The sequence below is a fragment of the Maylandia zebra genome, linkage group LG9, assembly GCF_041146795.1.
Source record: "Maylandia zebra isolate NMK-2024a linkage group LG9, Mzebra_GT3a, whole genome shotgun sequence".
Classification (NCBI taxonomy): Eukaryota; Metazoa; Chordata; class Actinopteri; order Cichliformes; family Cichlidae; genus Maylandia; species Maylandia zebra.
Window position 1 is genome coordinate 5397033 of NC_135175.1, and position 18856 is coordinate 5415888.

The 18856-nt window shown below is 42.6% G+C and overlaps 1 protein-coding gene across 2 annotated transcripts in view; it reads left to right on the forward strand.

The window, feature by feature from the left end:
• stk17a (serine/threonine kinase 17a) overlaps positions 1–18856 on the forward strand; it is a 40986-nt gene that overhangs the window by 8802 nt on the left and 13328 nt on the right. The window contains exon 2 of one of the 2 annotated variants that reach the window (XM_014412717.2): positions 8894–9106. The exons of the other annotated variant lie outside the window; for it this stretch is intronic. Within the exon in view, the coding sequence (XP_014268203.2) occupies positions 8894–9106 (213 nt within the window). The remainder of the gene's footprint in view (positions 1–8893; positions 9107–18856) is intronic. 2 annotated transcript variants of the gene reach the window in all.

Below are 18856 nucleotides of genomic sequence, written 5' to 3' on the forward strand. Positions count from 1 at the left end.
CTGAGGATTTCTGATTCTTCTAGCATGAAAGTTTTCATTTTGTAAATAAACAGTTAACAGAAAATATAGAGATACATGTCAAATAAAGGTCAGCACTTTCTTGGTGATGTATATCATTTTGCTGCTGTCTCTCAAAATGTAAATAAAATGTTTTCGTGTCTCCAGTTTTCCTTGTTTGTCATGTACACTTTACATCACCTTGTATCCATGCAAACGTTTAGCTTTAAAAATGAAAATGAGTGACTTGGTGTTGGTATGTAATTTTTCAAGACGTGCCTGAAGTTTGAAAGCTTGCTATTAATTAATTAGTGCATTTTTAATATGGCTTTCAGACCCTCATTAACGATCTACTTTTCATATCTTGGGGTGGAAGTAGGATGACGATGGGGGCTTTGAGGTATTGCTTTTATGCGGTGGGAGTCCCAGATGGCTCACACCCAAGCTCCTTTTGTAACTTGTACTATGGCGAAGCTCTGAATTACATATGGTTAAGACCCAAAGCTTTTTCCTTGATGGGTTTTAGTGACAGACAGGGATTCTCACTTAGCCCATATGGTCCTGGAAAGAGCATTACACCAGTGACTGTGCTTTAGTCAGCCAAGAGAGACCAAAACATAAATTTTAGGCTGTTAGGTTGATTTACCTGTCAAGCAGAAAGCAAGCGACTTTATCGTCACTGTTAAAATCCTTCTTTCTCTGCATCATCTTCTCTGAAAGGCTGCTGTGCCAATATTTACTCTGTCGTCTCTTTCCTTGTGTTTTCACTTCTTTGGTGAAGAGGACCCCCACCAAATAAGAAGATAAAAGAAAAAAAAAAAAAAGAAGTATGACCCTTCATAACTTGATGGTATAGGCATGAATTTATATTTGCCGCCATGGCACAAAAACACGTACGAGTTCCCTTCCGCGCTGCCTTTGTCTTACTATGTTGTCATTCTCTAGCCCAGACCTTCCCAAAGTGTGGAGCCATTGCAGGGGGGCGCGGTATGAAAAGTGGGGAAAAAAAACAAAACGCTTGCACACTGCTAGCATGGGGCGCCCGTACAAACGCAAAGCAACTTCATTCTAAGCCAAAGACTAGACAATATGGTGAAGCATGTCTTCCCTTTGGTTTCACCTGCACAAGTGCCGAGGTAGGTCTCCCTGCAGGATTGGTTTTCCCTGCATCGGGAGCAGCGCTGGGCTCTCCAAATCACGGACAAACGGTATCCCACATTCTTGATTTTTAGTTCACAAACACTTGTTGTAATGACTAACTACTCCTGACATTTTGGAGATGTTAGCTCTTTATACAGTGAAGTTACAGTGGGATACAAATAATATCAGGCTGATCCTGCCACGATTTGTTCCCCGGTTCAAATCCCGGTCAAACAGTATCCCACAGCTGTTTGTTTTTAAACCCATTTTGCACAGAGAGGCATTTTTTGAAAAATGCATTGACAGCAATGTTGAATATTATTAAACAGGAAAAAAACAACTACATGTAAAATAATCACACTGTGACGCCTCTGTCTTTGTAAATGGAGGGACAGTAACTGCGTGTGTATGTAAGCCTGTAAAACCTGAAGATACTCAGATCAACAGTATTTTGTCTCTATCTGCCATTCTGCTATTCATCTCATGTAAACAATAACGTGGCGCACAGCGTGACGTGAAAAAAGGCACATACCTTTGACGTTGTGTGACGAACTCTGTATTCCTCGTCCACACGTAAACGCAAAAAAGGAGTGATTCTGTGATTCGAAACGCCGTTTACGTGTGGACGAAACAGCTGCGTTTTCAAAAATACCCGTGTAGGTGTGGACGTAGCGTAAAAGAGTTAGTAGTTTATTTTATTACTACCTGTAATTTATTGCAGATTACTTGTATTTGCTTAATTGTTTAATAAATGTTTGAGGTGTGAAATAAATGGAGCAAAATATGGGTGTGTGGTTGGAGGATGTGTGTGTGCACGCGGGAGGGGGGTCGCAAACATTTTTCTTGTAAAACAAAGGGGGGTCTAGCAAAAAAAGTTTGGGAACCACTGCTCTAGTCATATACAGAAAATGAAATTAGGTGGAATGGCGATGTCCATCTCAACCACTGTATTCAAGATTGATGGGGAAACATGGCAGCTTCCACAAATTCGGTGCCCGCTCATATATATTTTTAATAGGTTAATTCCAAGTTTATGAGAGTGCATCGATGTCTTGGAAGACAGAATTACACACCAATCGATGCATATTTATGACTGCAATATTCTAAAAGTCAAAGCCAGAATCTTAAAGTGGACCCTTAAACGTTTGCTCAGACAAGTGAATTACAGTAATTCAAATGTGATTAAATAATTCAGAGTGTGACAGCATGTAACTCAATTTGGCAATATTTCTTAATTGATTGTTAGCATCCAACGTGAAAACTGAGTCAAATAGTCATCCCAAGGTTCTTGATGAAAGAGCAAGTGGCAAGGGGACCCACAGCTCACATTACCTTATACATAAACATGTTTGGGGGACAAACATGTTTACAAACATGTTTACTGTAGCTTGAAACATTTTGGGACCTAAAAGCAATACTTTTGTGGCTAGAAGATTTCAGCTCATCATGAGCATGAATGTCATGGCAATTTTGGGCTATTAAACATTTCTTTAAACTGTTCTTTTTCCAAGGTGGGCTGAATATATAGCATACATGCTTAATAACTTTAAGAAACAACAATCCACACATGGTTAAAAGTATTCATGCACTCACTTAAATATTTGAATGTGGTGCTGAAGATTCTACAGGGTCTTTTAACTTGGCAAGGCCAAGGCTTAATAATTTATCAGCAATCCTGATTGAGTTTCTTTGCCAACCCCAAAAGTTACTTGTCTGAAAACACATTTATTAAAGTCATGTTTTTTCAGCTTTAGGATCAGTGACATCTTTGATGTCAGTAAATCAACATTACCAGTTTGCATCCAACCCTAATCCAAATGGATAGTCAGTGATGGTAGTGGAAGTGTTAGACGCTGAGCTAGTGGGGTCGCTGGAGCCTATCCCAATTGTCTTAGGGCAAGAGGCAGAGTACACCCTGGACAGGTCACCAGTCTAATGCATGGAGACAGGCAATCATAACCACCTTTGGGAAATGTAGAATAACCAGTTAACCTAAACCCACTAATTGCATGTCTTTGGATTGTGGGAGAAAGCCGAATAGACATGCAAATTCCCCAAGCTAATGGTGGAATTCAACTCACAACCTTGTTGCTGTGAGGTAATCGTGCTAACACCTGTCCCACCTTCTACCTGAAAATCTTTTTCATTAAATGAATCTAGGGCACCCTTTCACAGGGACTAGCTATGACAACGCAGCCAGAACACTGATACACTCCAACTACTGATGGCTAATAGTTGGTAGAAAACCTACATTACCTACACATTTTTGATGACTAGAGCTTGAACTTCAGCAGTGATTTTAACAATGTCTTCATGCCTAAATGTATTACTTTGCTGCCATGTGATGGGCTGGTAAGATATCTGTGAGCAGCTGGATAGGATGGTGGCTGCAAAATCACTGTTATAGCATAGCACCAGGGGGCGATCGTGGCTCAAGAGTTGGCAGTTTGTCTTGTAATCGGAAGGTTGCCGGTTTGAGCCCCGGCTCCGACAGTCTCGGTCGTTGTGACCTTGGGCAAGACACTTCACCTGTTCAGAGAGCCCGGTGGCGCCAGTGTCCGGCAGCCTCGCCTCTGTCAGTGCGCCCCAGGGTGGCTGTGGCTACAATGTAGCTTACCATCACCTGTGTGTGTGTGTGTGTGTGTGTGTGTGTGTGTGTGTGTGTGTGTGTGTGTGTGTGTGTGTGTGTGTGAATGGTTGGATGACTGACTGAATGTGTAAAGCGCTTTGGGGTCCTTAGGGACCAAGTAAAGCACTATACAAATACAGGCCATTTAGCACCTCAGAAATCCACCTGTTAAACCTAAAGACTATTTATTTCAATAATTGTGACCATTTCATCACTTCTGGCTTGGTGCATGTGTGTGCACATATACATGGACTTGCACACATGCACAAAAGCCATCTCTTTCAGGGTGTAGCCTGTGAATGAGGCTGCTGGCTTTGGAAATGTGCTGACGCTGCTTTAGAAAAGGCTGCGGTGGCCCAGTATGGTTTCTGAAAGGCAGGCCTAGACTCCAAACTAAACCGCGTCTCTCTGCGTTTTTCAGGCAAGACCACTGCTAGAACGTGACGCACTGCTCCCAGAGGTCTTTTAAGGGTGGCTGCTTAAAGCAATCCCAATATAAACCTTCATTAATTAATATGCATGGCCAACAACTTTCCAGTGCACTACTTTCCGATACCAATAACTGATCAATTCTCCATCCTCCCTCTCTCATCCCCTGCTACTTGTTATTTTAAATATAACATTTTTTTTTCTTTTGCATGTTTATGCAAAAGTTTATTTGGCTGAGAGCTGGTGCTCAAAATAATACGATCGTCATCGAAGTTAGTAAATCTTCAGTTTTCTAGTACACGGTCAATCAGTTGGTGCAGTATTGTCTGTTTCCTGTTCACTGCAATATTCATGTGCACAGCTGAATAGATGAAAGGTTTACAAAATAAAAAGGAAATGCCAGAACCGCTTAGTGTGGTGGACAGAAAAAGCTGAGTGTAGGCTCTGAGGAAGTTTCCCATTCACTGTAACAGGAAGGCATTGACTTGCTTTCTAGTATAAATCTTTGAAAGTGCTTAATGAAAGGAAATGTGAAGTAGAAGAGTGCATGCTAAAGGAGTTAGTTTCTTAAAATATCTTAGTGACTTATATTATGAGACCAGCTTCAAGTTGAACACAATGTTATCTCAAGAGAACAGGCATAAAGTAATATGGGCTGGTGTTCATATATTGCCTTACTGACCACTGAAAGCATTTTTGACTACAAGCCACATTTAACCACACATTTATGCAGTGCTTGATTCTAATTTTGTGCACTTCATGTCTGTCATGCTTGGCCAATTTAGAATTACCAAGTAAACTAACATTATCCTGGTAGTATGGTAGTAATTCTTAGATTTAAAGTCTCTCTGATTCTGACATGCAGCATGTCCAAAAAAATCACATCGCAGAACTAATATGCTAATGCAAAACACTTTTATTTTTGAATTCTGTTAGAGTAACTTTGAATGATTTGAATCAAATTCAAATTGTATCTATTATTGTAGGGTCTACCTTACAATATAAAGTGTCTTGAGGTGACTGTTGTTGTGATTTGGCGCTGTATAAATAAAATTGAATTGAATTAAAATTCCAATATAATCCTCACTCATGTTTTACTGGCCCCTTATTTCAATCCCTCTCTGTTTAAGCCAGTTTTCTTCTGATTGAAGAGATTACACTAAAGATTTGAAGAGCTAATGGATGGGGCTAATGTGGGATTACTTGTACATACACTGTACAGTTTTAGAACACCCCAATTTTTCCAGTTATTTATTGCAATTCAAGTTGTTCAAGTTCAGTGAATATCTTGAAGTGGTACACATTTAAGTGGTGAACTGCCAGAGGTTTAAAAAAAGAAAGGTAAGGTTACCCAAAACTGAAAAATAATGTACATTTCAGAATTATTAAAAAGGCCTTTTTCAGGGAACACAACATGGGTTAACAATTTAAAGCTGTTCTACAGCAATGGAGGTTGATCAAGCCTTGAAAGCTGGTGCTACTAATTCCTACAGGTGTTTCAACTTTTCTGGATTACTTACAACCCCGTGTCTGTATAAAAGCAGTGTTTGAACACACTTTGGTGAGCATCAGTTGAACAGTATTGTATTGCAGAAAGTGTGTTGCTACAAAAAGGAGAAAAAAGCAATTAACAATGGAAGAGAGACAGAGTATCATAACACTTAGTTCAGAGTACCCAGCCTTCTTGGAGTTCCTGGGTGGGGTACTGGAGGGTGCTCCTCCTGGGGACTCTGTTGTCCTACTGAGAGACTTCAATGTTTACGTGGGCAATGACAGCGAGACCTGGAAGGGCATGATTGGGAGGAACGGCCTCCCGGATCTGAACCCGAGCAGTGTTTTGTTATTGGACTTCTGTGCAAACCACAGTTTGGCTATAACAAACACCATGTTCGAGGGAGGGAGGTGAAGGGAGCCACCAAGTTGAAGAAAGAGTCCTACCGGGCTTGGTTAGCCTGTGGGACTCCGGAGGCAGCGGGCGGTGGCTGAAGCAAAACCTCGGGTGTGGGAAGAGTTCGGAGAAGCCATGGAAAAAGACTTACGGACTGCCTCGAAGAGATTCTGGCAAACCGTCAAGCGACTCAGGAAGGGAAAGCGGTGTTCTACCTGCACTGTGAATATTGCGGGTGGAGTGCTGCTGACTTCGACTGAGAAAATTTTCGGGCGGTGGAAGGAATAGTTGGAGGACCTCCTCAATCGCACCTGCACATCTTCTGTGGCGGAAGCAGAGTCTGGGGACAAAGGGGATGACCCAGCAATCTCTGGGGGCGAGGCCACTGAGGCAGTTAAACAACTCCTTGATGGCAGAGCCCCTGGGGTGGACGAGGTCCGCCCCGAGTTCCTGAAGGCTCTGGATGTTGTAGGGCTGTCTTGGTTGACACGTCTCTACAATGTTGCGTGGAGATCAGGGGCAGTACCCCTGGACTGGCAAACTGGGGTGGTGGTCCCCATCTTTAAGAAAGGGGACCGGAGGGTGTGTTCCAACTACAGGGGAATCACAATCCTCAGCCTCCATGGGAAAGTCTATGCCAGGGTGCTGGAGAGGAGAGTCCATCCGTTAGTCGAACCTCGGATACAGGAGGAACAAGGCGGTTTTCGTCCTGGTCGTGGAACACTGGATCAGCTCTTTATCTTCTTGAGGATACTTGAGGCTGCATGGGAGTTTGCCCAACCAGTCTACATGCGTTTTGTGGACTTGGAGAAGGCATTCGACCGTGTCCCTCGGTACCGGTCTCAATTTACTGGTCGATCTACGCCAATACACTCACCTATGGTCACGAGCTGTGGGTAGTGACCGAAAGAACGAGATCTCGAATACAAGCGGCGGAAATGGGCTTCCTCCAAAGCGTGGCTGACCTCTCCCTTAGAGATAGGGTGAGAAGTTCGGCCATTTGGGAGGGGCTCAGAATAGAGCCGCTGCTCCTCCACATCGAAAGGGGCCAGTTGAGGTGGTTCGGGCATCTGACAAGGATGCCTCCTGGGTGAGGTTTTCCAGGCATGTCCCACTGGGAGGAGGCCCTGGGGCAGACCCAGGACACGCTGGAGAGATTATATCTCTTGGCTGGCCTGGGAACGCCTTGGTGTTCCCCCGGACAAGCTGGAGGAGGTGGCTGAGGAGAGGGAGGTCTGGGCTTCTCTGCTTGGGCAGAGCAAATCTTAAACTTGAAAACCAGGTCAGAGCTGTTGTAAGAGCTAGCTTTTTTTATTTGAGGCAGTTAGCCAAAATAAAGCCTGTTTTGTCAAGAGACGGTCATCAACGCTTTTGTTACATTTAGACTGGATTACTGTAACGCACTTTATTGTTGGGTTAGCGATGTGTCCATTAGGCGTCTGCCATGTGTCATTTAACTGAGGACTTACACCCATTTTAATTTCACTCCACTGGCTGCCTGTACTTTATAGGGTCCTTTTTAAAAGTTATTTTATTTGTTTTTAAGTCTCTTAATGGCCTGGCCCCTCTTACCTCTCCAAGCTAATACAGCCATATACACCTGCCTGTTCCCTTAGGTCCACCAGTCAGCAGCTCCTTGAGGTGCCAAAACCAAGCGTAAATTTAGAGGTGATCATGATTTTGTTGTAGGTTAGGCAGACCTCTTCTCTTTCTGATTTTAAAGCTCTTCTTAAAACAGGTTGACTTTTTTTTTAAATAATTCTGTTTTTTAACATATTTGATTTTATTTCCTGTCTATGCTATTTGTATATGTGCAGCACTTTAAACTAAAACCAGGGTTCATAAAGTGCTTTATAAATAAAGACGGCATGGTATGGTAATTGATGTGTAGCAGGTTTTTGTCATGGGATCACACTGGCAGAAAGCACGGATCAGTGCTGGAATCTGTAGCTCCCAGCAGCATCGGCCCCATGACTCTCACAAGCAAGTTGGTTCACTGCTTCAGGCACAGGGCTGTACAAGTCTTACAAGTCTTTATCAATTTTATTTTAATTTCACAGCTTCTCTTCTTGCTCTAGGCTAACTATAACTACCCCTACAGCACAGAGTTCAATAATGCTGTTCTTTGTGAACATTTTGAAGAACCTTCAGTGTTTGTTCTGTTTTTGCAATAATAGAAAATAGGAATGAATCTGGGAACAGATGATGTATCATCATCTATTCATCATTTTATCCTAATGAACTTATAGTACCATATCACCCTATTAGAGCACTTCACTCTCGCTCTGCAGGCCTACTTGTTGTTCCTAGAGTATTAAAAATTAGAATGGAGGCAGAGTCTTCAGTTTTCAGGCCCCTCTTCTTTGGAACCAGCTTCCAGTTTGGATTCGGGAGACAGACACTATCTCTACTTTTAAGATTAGGCTTCAAACTTTCCTTTGTGCTAAATCATATAGTTATGGCTGGATCAGGTGACCCTAAATCCTCCCTTAGTTATGCTTCAATAGGTGTAGGCTGCTGCCCATGATGCATTGAGTGTTTCTTCTTCGGTCACCTTTCTCACTCACTATTTGCACTGAATCATTAAATTGAGTTTTCTCTATATGTATGTATCTATATGTAGGGTGTACCTTATGCCTACCTTGGCACTGTATAAATAAAATTGCATTAAATTATTTACATTTTTTTTTGTTTTTGTTTTTTTTCGTTTCTTTAATTGGTCAGTGCAATGAGCATGCAGTGTCAGTGTTATATTGTCATCTACCAGTGGCTGTTATGAATATAGTTCTGATGGTCTTCCTTTCTTTCAGGGGAAAGTTTGCTGTGGTCAGAAAGTGTGTGGAGAAGTGCACGGGTCATGAGTACGCTGCTAAGATAATGAGGAAGAGACGGAAAGGGCAGGACTGCCGGATGGAGATCATCCATGAGATTGCACTACTTGAACTGGCCAGCGCCTGTCCCCATGTGGTCAACCTCCACCAGGTCTACGAGATGGCTTCAGAGATGGTGCTAGTTCTGGAGTTGTGAGTGTCAAAAATTCAAGGTTGAAACCTTTCCTTTCATGTTGTTTAGAAATGGAGACCTACTGGGAAACACCAGCAGACATACTGCAAAGAAACAGAATGGCAATTCAAAAGTGCAAAAACGTAAAGGGGCAAAAATTGCATTTTCAAATTGTTTTTGGCACAAAGTTAGCAAACATTTTAGGATAAATACTGTACATCCAGTTTTTATCCCGGTAAAATGAATTAATGATAATTTAGATAATGCTCCACAGTAATGGTGTAGTAAGTGCCCAGAAGCATTTCACAGTGGCTATCAAGTGGCGACACTTGCTTGACACCATATTAACCATAGACTGTTTATAAAGATTTATAATCCAGAGTAAACTTGTAATCATTGTTAATTATATTAAGGTTACTGGCAGTTACTGTGAGAATAAATCTTATGAAAATTCTTTGTTTTGCTATAAAGATCTCTTTCGGGGTCTTTTAAGCTTTTTTTTTTTAGTCTCAAAAATCACCACTTATTCAAAAAAAACTAGTGCTTCTCAAAATATCTTGAAAAAAGTAAATTACATTTTAAATTATTTACATCAAAATGATAATCTCAGGAAATCCACTATCTCAAATTGTTAGAATATTTAAGATTTAATGAAAAAGGATTTACAATCCGGAAATATCCATCGTCTGAAAAGAGTTTTTAGGTAAGTTGTAGTACTATTTCCACACTCCAAACTTGGCTGGACCTTCTTTACCATTAATTTCAGTTTCAGCAGTGTGACATGTTTTTGTAGCAGCATTCATCTCATCTGTATTTTTGGGTCAGGGATTTCTCCTCTTCTACTTGACAGTGCCCCTTAGATTCCCTGTGGCGCTTAGGTCAGGACACAGTGAACCAACAATCACCCACACTAGCAGATTACATGACACCCCATATCACCACAGACTACAGAAACGTCATGTGATTTCCAAATGAAATATATTTACTTCCATCTGAAACGAGGACTTTGGGCTGATATTGTCTCTGATTCAAGAGTGACTTGATATTAGGAATGTGACAGTCGTAGCTCCTTTCCTCAGGACATCTGTATGTGGTGGCTTTCACCCCAACCTCAAATATCTGCTCAGTTTATCAAGACACCACATATTTTCAGAAGTGCTCCGCCGTTTTCGGAGACGTCTGTTACCCACCAGCTCGATAGCTAGCCGGGGTTTAAGGCTCACTAGAGCCGGTGAGAACACCAGACTCCCGGCAAATCGTTTTCAAACCCACCGCCGTCTTTCGCTACTCAGGTTAAACATGATATATAAGTCACTTAGATAACTTAAAAATGTTATTGTTTGTGTTTTTTCAGTATTTTATTTGTTCCTGAGTAAATTGGTTTGGCTGAGATTAAAGTTATAGGTTTTACACAGCTGAATAAACGTCAATAAACTGATTAAACAGAAGTGTGCAAGTCTGCAAATTTCATTAAAATGTAATAAACTATCATCTTGTCTTTATTTTTAGTCAGCACATACCTTAAACACTTAAAGCTGTAAGCTAATGATAGTTATATAAGAGCAGATGCTGCTGGTGCAATAAGCTGTACGTTTTACATGATCTGATTAGTCGACTAATCGCAAAAATAACCTGTGACTAGTCGACTATCAAAATAATCGTTTGTGGCAGCCCTGTTGACAATCCTCTCTATGATGCAGTCATCCCTGTTCCTTGTGAGCCCTGTCCTACAACAATTTTTAAGTTTCCAATCATTTTCATCAATGATCATTTGTCGCTTAAGCACCTTGTGAGGTGTGTCACTGAACTTCATCCCATGATTGCAGTTACTTGTACTGAACTGAATTTATACTGTTTGAGTAGTAATTTCCTCACACTCAAAATGAAATACTGTAACGATTAGAGAAAATGGATTTCCAATTTTCCATCCATCCATCTTCATCCGCTTTATCCGAGGCCGGGTCGCAGGGGCAGCAGCCTAAGCAAAGAGGCCCAGACCTCCCTCTCCCTGGCCACCTCCTCCAGCTTATCCGGGGGAACACCAAGGCGTTCCCAGGCCAGCCGAGAGATATAATCTCTCCAGCGTGTCCTGGGTCTGCCCCGGGGCCTCCTCCCAGTGGGACATGCCTGGAACACCTCACCCAGGAGGCGCCCAGGGGGCATCCTTGTCAGATGCCCGAACCACCTCAGCTGGCTCCTTTCGATGTGGAGCAGCAGCGGCTCTACTCTGAGCCCCTCCCGGATGGCCAAACTTCAGAGGAAGCTCATTTCTGCCGCTTGTATCCGCGATCTCGTTCTTTCGGTCACTACCCACAGCTCGTGGCCATAGGTGAGGGTAGGGACGTAGATCGACCGGTAAATTGAGAGCTTCGCCTTTACACTCAGCTCCCTCTTCACCACGACGGACCGGTGCAGCGTCCGCATTACTGCAGCTGCAGCCCCAATCAGTCTGTCGATCTCCAGCTCCCTTCTCCCATCACTCGCGAACAAGACCCCAAGATACTTGAACTCCTCCACTTGGGGCAGGAACTCATCCCCGACCCGGAGTGGGCACTCCACCCTTTTCCGGCTGAGAACCATGGCCTCAGATTTGGAGGTGCTGATCCTCAGTCCTGCTGCTTCACACTCGGCTGCGAACCGTTCCAGTGCGAGGCCCTCACCTGATGAAGCCAACAGAACCACATCATCCGCAAAAATCAGAGATGAGATTCTGAGGCCACCAAAGCGAAAGCCCTCCGCCACTGGGCTGCACCTAGAAATCCTGTCCATAAAAATTATGAACAGAACCGGAGACAAAGGGCAGCCCTGGCGGAGCCCATCACCCACCGGAACGAGTCCGACTTATTGCCGGCAATGCGAACCAAGCTCTTGCAACGGTTGTATAGGGATCGAATGATTTCCAATTTTTTTTTTTTTTTTTTTTTTTTTTTTGGCCTGTCCCGTTTGGCTCTTTTGCCATCAGAATTGTTGTCTAAAGGCAAAGAAAGATGCCCAACGGATGATGATGATTTCCAATTTTTAAAAATGAAATTAATTTTAAAAATTTCATTTTTCTATAATGAAAGTTTAGTTTTTCAAGCTTTTTTTCTTTTATAAATATTTTTAGATGCACTAATATTTGTATTATTTTGAATGATCACGTTGCCATGGAATAGTAGACTTATGGACTACTATTGTACATAGTGGGGTTAAACAGAGGGGTATTGGTGTGAATGAGCTTTCTAGTCCTACAAAGCTTCAGGCCAAACTTTAATGCTTCAGCAAACACTAGCTATTCTAACAATGTGCTCTGCTTTTTTCTTATGTATACACACACGCCATTTGCATTATAGGATATGGATTTGGTTTCCTCTGTCTTCTGGTGAGGAGGACAGACAGACAGACAGCAGTAATAGAGACAAACTGAAAGACAGCTCCGTCTGAGCTAGCGTGGCATTATTACACATAAATGGGAAACTGTAATTTAGGCTGCAGTAGCTGCATGAGTTGTTGATCTCATCTCACTGGTCACGTTTGGGTATGCTTGACCTGGTTCTAAGTGTGTGTGTGTGTGTGTGTGTGTGTGTGTGTGTGTGTGTGTGTGTGTGTGTGTGTCAGTTCATGACATGCCAGGCTGATTAAGGTCTCTCTCACTTCCAATCTCTTAGTCTATCCTTGTCTCTATCCCAGCCAATGCCATATTGGATTTTGCCTGCATGCCAGACCATAGTGAATCCCACCTCCCCCATCCCCACACGCACGCACGCACGCACGCATGCGTGCGTGCGTGCGTGCGTGCGTGCATACTCACAGACGCACAGAATGTGTGTTTAACCAGTTGAGAGCAAACTGCTAGATTAGATGGCATTGACACATTCTGGATCAGCTGTCATGTGTACACAGAACCTCTGACAGTGCTGAGGATTGTACTAGTATTTTCACTGCACAGACAGAATGGTACATGCCAGTTATCCCAATTGTTAGGAAGTCCAAGTGAGTCTTAAAGCTTTTAAGAATAATTAGGAATCCCACATATGAGGTCACCTCTTATGTTATTTTTCTTCTCTTGTGTAGTTCTCTTAACCAAATGTGTCATTTCTTGAAACCAACTAAATCAAATCAAATCCAAATCAAATCAAATCACTTTTTATTGTCACATCACATGTGCAGGCACACTGGCACAGCACATGCGAGTGAAATTCTTGTGTGCGAGCCCCACAAGCAACAGAGATGTGCAAACACAACAACACAAACGAGCAAAATACAAGAATGGCCAACCTGAAACTAATAAATATATGTACAATATATAATAGTGTATGCATTTCTGGATGTGTATACTAAATATTTTCCTACGTGTGTGTGTGTGTGTGTGTGTGTGTGTGTGTGTGTGTGTGTGTGTGTGTGTGTGTGTGTGTATACACATTTTTACAAATTAAATAGTAAAACAATAAAATAAAATAAAATAATAATAATAATAATAATAATAAAATATATAAAATATACAGAGTTGAATATGTGCAAAACAAGTGGCATTTATATACAGTGTGGAGTGCATAATGTTGAAGTTCCAGTAGTGAAGCTGAGGTGTCTATGAAGTGTTCAGCAGTCTGATGGCCTGATGGAAAAAGCTGTCTCTCAGTCTGCTGGTACGGGACCGGATGCTGCAGAACCTCCTTCCTGATGGAAGCAGTCTGAACAGTTTATGGCTGGGGTGACTGGAGTCCTTGATGATCCTCCCCGCTTTCCTCAGGCAGCGCTTCCTGTAGATGTCTTGGAGGGAGGGAAGCTCACCTCCAATTATCCGTTCAGAGCACCGCACTACTCGCTGGAGAGCTTTGCAGTTGTAGGCGGTGCTGTTGCCATACCAGGTGGTGATGCATCCAGTGAGGATGCTCTCAATGGCACAGTGATAGAAGGTCCTGAGGATGCGGGGGCTCATGCCGAATCTTTTCAGTCTCCTGAGAAAGAAGAGGCGCTGCTGCGCCTTCTTCACTGTTTTGTTTGTGTGTACTGACCACGTAAGATCCTCAGCCAGGTGTACGCCAAGGAACCGGAAGCTGCTCACTCTCTCCACAGCAGCGCCGTTGATGGTGATGGGGGTGTGTACTTCTCTGCACCTCCGGAAGTCCACTATCAACTCCTTTGTCTTTGCGACGTTGAGGGTGAGATGGTTGTCTTGACACCAGTGGGTCAGGGCGCTGACCACCTCCCTGTAAGCCGTCTCATCACCGTTGGTGATAAGACCCACCACTGTAGTGTCGTCCGCAAACTTCACAATGATGTTGGAGTTGTTAGTGGCTGTGCAGTCGTAGGTGTAGAGTGAGTACAGGAGAGGGCTCAGTACACACCCCTGTGGAGCACCAGTGTTCAGTGTGATGGGGGATGAGGTGATGCTGCCCAGTCTGACCACCTGGCGTCTGTCAGACAGGAAGCTAAGGATCCAGCTGCAGAGGGAGCTGCTCAGTCCTAGATCCTGCAGTTTCCTGTCCAGCTTCGAGGGAACGATGGTATTGAATGCTGAGCTGTAATCTACAAACAGCATCCTCACATACGTGTCTCTCTTCTCCAGGTGTGACAGGGCAGTGTGTAGTGTCAGGGCTATGGCATCATCAGTGGACCTGTTGTGGCGGTATGCGAACTGTAGAGGGTCCAGTGAGTCGGGTAGTGCAGAGCAGATGAAGTCCCTGACCAGCTTCTCGAAGCATTTGCTTACGATGGGGGTCAGGGCTACAGGTCGCCAGTCGTTCAATGAGGAGATGGTGGAGGATTTGGGTACAGGGACGATGGTGGCCATTTTGAAGCAGGCTGGGACTACAGACAGAGAGAGGGAAAGGTTGAAGATGTGTGTGAACACTCCAGCCAGCTGAGCCGCGCATGACTTGAGGACGCGGCCGGGAATCCCGTCCGGACCAGTAGCTTTGCGTGCGTTCACCTTCCTGAAGCACTTCCGCACATCCTCCTCAGACACAGTGTGCGCACTGACGTCATCCGCGGTGCGCACACTGTCCGGTCTCATGGTGTTCGCTGTGTCTATACTTTATTGGGAAGGTTTAGTCTGCTCAGCCTTCCCAAAAAGGACAAGAATCCACTGCTGTGATGACAAGGAGAGAAGAGTTGAAACTGAAGACTGATTCCTCCCTTGGTCTCGTACTGAGCTACTATATCATAGTATTTATATGATGAAGTAGCTACGTGGTACACATGCATGTGTCCTGTGCTACATGGCTAAAAAGATAAAATTCTAAACAACAGTTGAAGAGAACTCATTTAATATTTAAGTGACACATAAATATTAGACTTTGTTATTTATTGAGGATAATGGTCTATTAATAAAAGTCAAAGTATGCAGACATTTAGGATTACCAGTTAATTTGAAGGTGAAATCCGATGCGGGTTTTGATTTAAAGTGGTGCTCCCCATTATGTTTTTCTCCACAAATATTTAATACATGGTCATGGTTTCACAGCCAGCAGGATTTTTTTGTCCAGGCCTTAGAATGTTTGCATCATGTCTTTGACATCTAAGCAGTAATGACAAATTTCTGACCAAAACTCGTTGCATTTAATGCAGTTTTTTAGCGCTTAATTTGTCAGTAGCTGAAGAAATGTAATGTCATGTCCACAGCCTGGGCCTCATATTTCACTCTGTCTGTGAGAGATGAGTGTGTGTTCTGCCAGTGTTTCACAGATTATAGTGTTTTGCAGGATTATGTGCTGTCAGCAGCACATGCCATACAGTGCAATCTGTCCAGTTAAGAAGATCCCATAAGTTCGTTTTTTTAAGTGCTCGAGTAAGCCCACCTCAGTCTGTAATCCCAGTCCCAGCCATTGCTCATATAAAGGCTAATCACAGAATTAAGTGCCGTCCTGAATGCGGACACATCTCTCACACACACAGACCAAACCATACTGCACTTTGACTGGTGTTATATGAAATTAACAGTAGATGTATAAGTATAACGATACGAGAAATGTTTGTGTCTGCCAGTCTGTCTGTCTCTTTGTTCATTTATGTGTTTAGGAATGCAGTATTTCTATCTAGCTTATAATTAGTTTTGGATCAGGTGACCCTGATTCTGCTCTAGGCTCAGGCTGCCCTTGTTTTACTCTGATTTGTTTATGCCATGATTACATGTTATTAACTTGTCTACACCCGCCTATAGTTTGAGTTTTGTCCTGTTAGCTGTTCTTCATCTCTCCGTTTTGTCTTTTGTTTCTTTTCACCCCTTGAAGTGGTGGTGGCCAATGACAGCCCTGCTTGTTTCTGCTGGATTACTCTTCTTGTTTAAAAGGAAGTTGTTCTTCCCCTTGCTTGTTTGCTCAAAGAAGATTGTAGAATAGCATCCATATCTTCTATTTTAAATTCTGTTGAATAGAAGAAGCTACTAAATTCATAATAAAACTACAGACAAGGAAATCTAGGCCCATGTTGCTGCTATTCGGTCTATGTACTGTCCCCCATTCTTTTCGCTATCCTTTTTATATGGGAGGGCAATAGAGCAGAATGCTTCCATTCTTCCTGACATGGGATGTTGACAACACAGTCTTTCCTTTTTTCTTTTCTCCCCGTCTTTTATTTGGCCAGCAGCTGACAGATATTTCGGGCAGTGGGGCAAATGGTGATGGAGGATTGAAGGATAGAGGGAGGAGGGGGCAAATAGTCTACGAATGAGGGTCATAGAAATCTATTCATGACATTGCAGAGGGTGGGGAGTGAGAGAGAAAAGGGGGAATAACACTGAGACATGAATAGTGTAAATGCGACAGAGAATCATTAACCAGAGAGAGGACAGTTACCCACAGAGAATGAATGAGAGCAATAAAGAGCTCCATGCGCTCGCTGCTGGCTGAGCTCCAACTGGGAGTTCATTATGTATTGAGCCGCACGAGTGCACGTGATCAGTCCAAGTATGGCTCCTCGCCCAGTCGTACTGAAAAAAATGGATACATACTGGTTTATAAACTGGTTTGATACTGTAAAGATCATATCCTCTGAGGATCATCATAATATCATCATCATATTATCATATTAAACTACTTTCACTGTGTCATACCCAAAAACAGTCAGCGGAGGGGTGGATCACAGACATCATCACAAATATATTTAAAAAGAAGTGAATAGTTTCCCACAACCAGTGATCACTATATTTGTATTGAACAGTGGTCAAACAGGAAGAATTAGAGAGCTGGTTTACTGAGTAGAATAAATTAAAGTGACAAAGTAAAGTAGGAGTCATGCAGGCGATCTACTAAAGTGTGCCAGTTTCTGAACAGCAGCACAATTTAGCAGGTTGCTGACAGCGCAAGTAGTCGAGCTTCAACATGCACGCAGCTTGGTAGTTGTAATCTGACCAAAATATTATAAAATTTCTATGTGAACATGACAATCAACATGCATTAGATGTATGTTCACCCTGTGAGGCTCACTGATGTGTTTAACAGTTTAAGTCAACAGTAGAACTCTGCAGCTTAAATTTGGTTTGATGATGTGATATTTGATCATTTGTTGATATGTTGAAGCTGGACAGTACAGACACTGATTAATGAAGTAACACCTTTTCTCATTATTTATGGTCATTTCTTTTTGTTTAAATAGAAGACTGTTTAACTTAAATGTCAAACTCATTGGGGTTTTATACAAATGACATATATGTGTCAAAGGCTGAACAAAGCCTGTAGGAGGTTAATTAATGATGTCAGGTCACAGACATGTAGGCAAATTATTGAGCTTCTATTTTCCACCAATAAATGGAGCCATTAGGATGTGGGGAACTCCGGGTTTCTGGACATGAATATTTTATGAAGGGTCACTTTGCTCCATTCATTTGCACTCGGTCTGACTGTATTGTTCCCCTTCTATCTGTCACACACAGTGGGGTTAGATTAACTGATGATTATAAAGTGTCCACAGGTGTGAATGTTAGTGTGAATAATTCTGTCTTTCTGTGTTAGCGATTTTGTTTTCTTTTTCCTTTCAACAAATCATCTGAAGTTGATGGTAACGGATGGCCAACCAAAGTTAAATTGATTCAGTCCCACAGGACTGTGCTGGCATTAATTACATTAGCAACTCATTAATCAAATTCAAACTGCCCTCCAGCCTCTGGGTCAACCTGACATCTCACAGGGTCTACTGTAAGGCTGTCAGGCCAACAAGCAGGCAGCTAGCCAATCTGTGTTTGTTTGATATAATGTGTGTGTGTTCCTGTCTAGCTATCTTTGTGAGGACCGAAATCTGCATTCTGCTATACTTGTGAGAACCAACAGTCACTTGTGAGGACACACTCACCGGTCCTCACAAATTTGAAGGCCTTTTTGAGGCTCAAAATGTGGTTTTAGTGTCAGTGTGTGGCTGGGGATTTTGGAAGTGTGGATCGTTTGTTTAGTGAGACTTCTGTCTCTTAAGTTGATTAGGTTACTTCTGTTTAAGAAGCCAGGCAGCCTGTTATGAAAGTCTTATCAGTATTTGCTGGATTAAGTGTCACAGTTTAACTCAGATCTTGATTCCTCTGCATGTTGAAGTTACACTGTAACTCCCACATGTGTAAATCCGCACATCACCACTGTTTGTTTTTTGGGGGCGTTGGAGATGGGGTCTGTATTAGTGATGGGATTTCCGGCTCTTTTTAGAGAGCCGGCTCTTTCGGCTCCCAACAGGCTCTTCAGGTTGTTTTGTTGCTTTAATTAATTTATTATCAAAAACAATATAAAATTATGCACAAAAGGAATTACTAATGTAAAAAAAAACCTGTGGTTTTAATTTTATATGTTTATATATAAATATATGCGGTG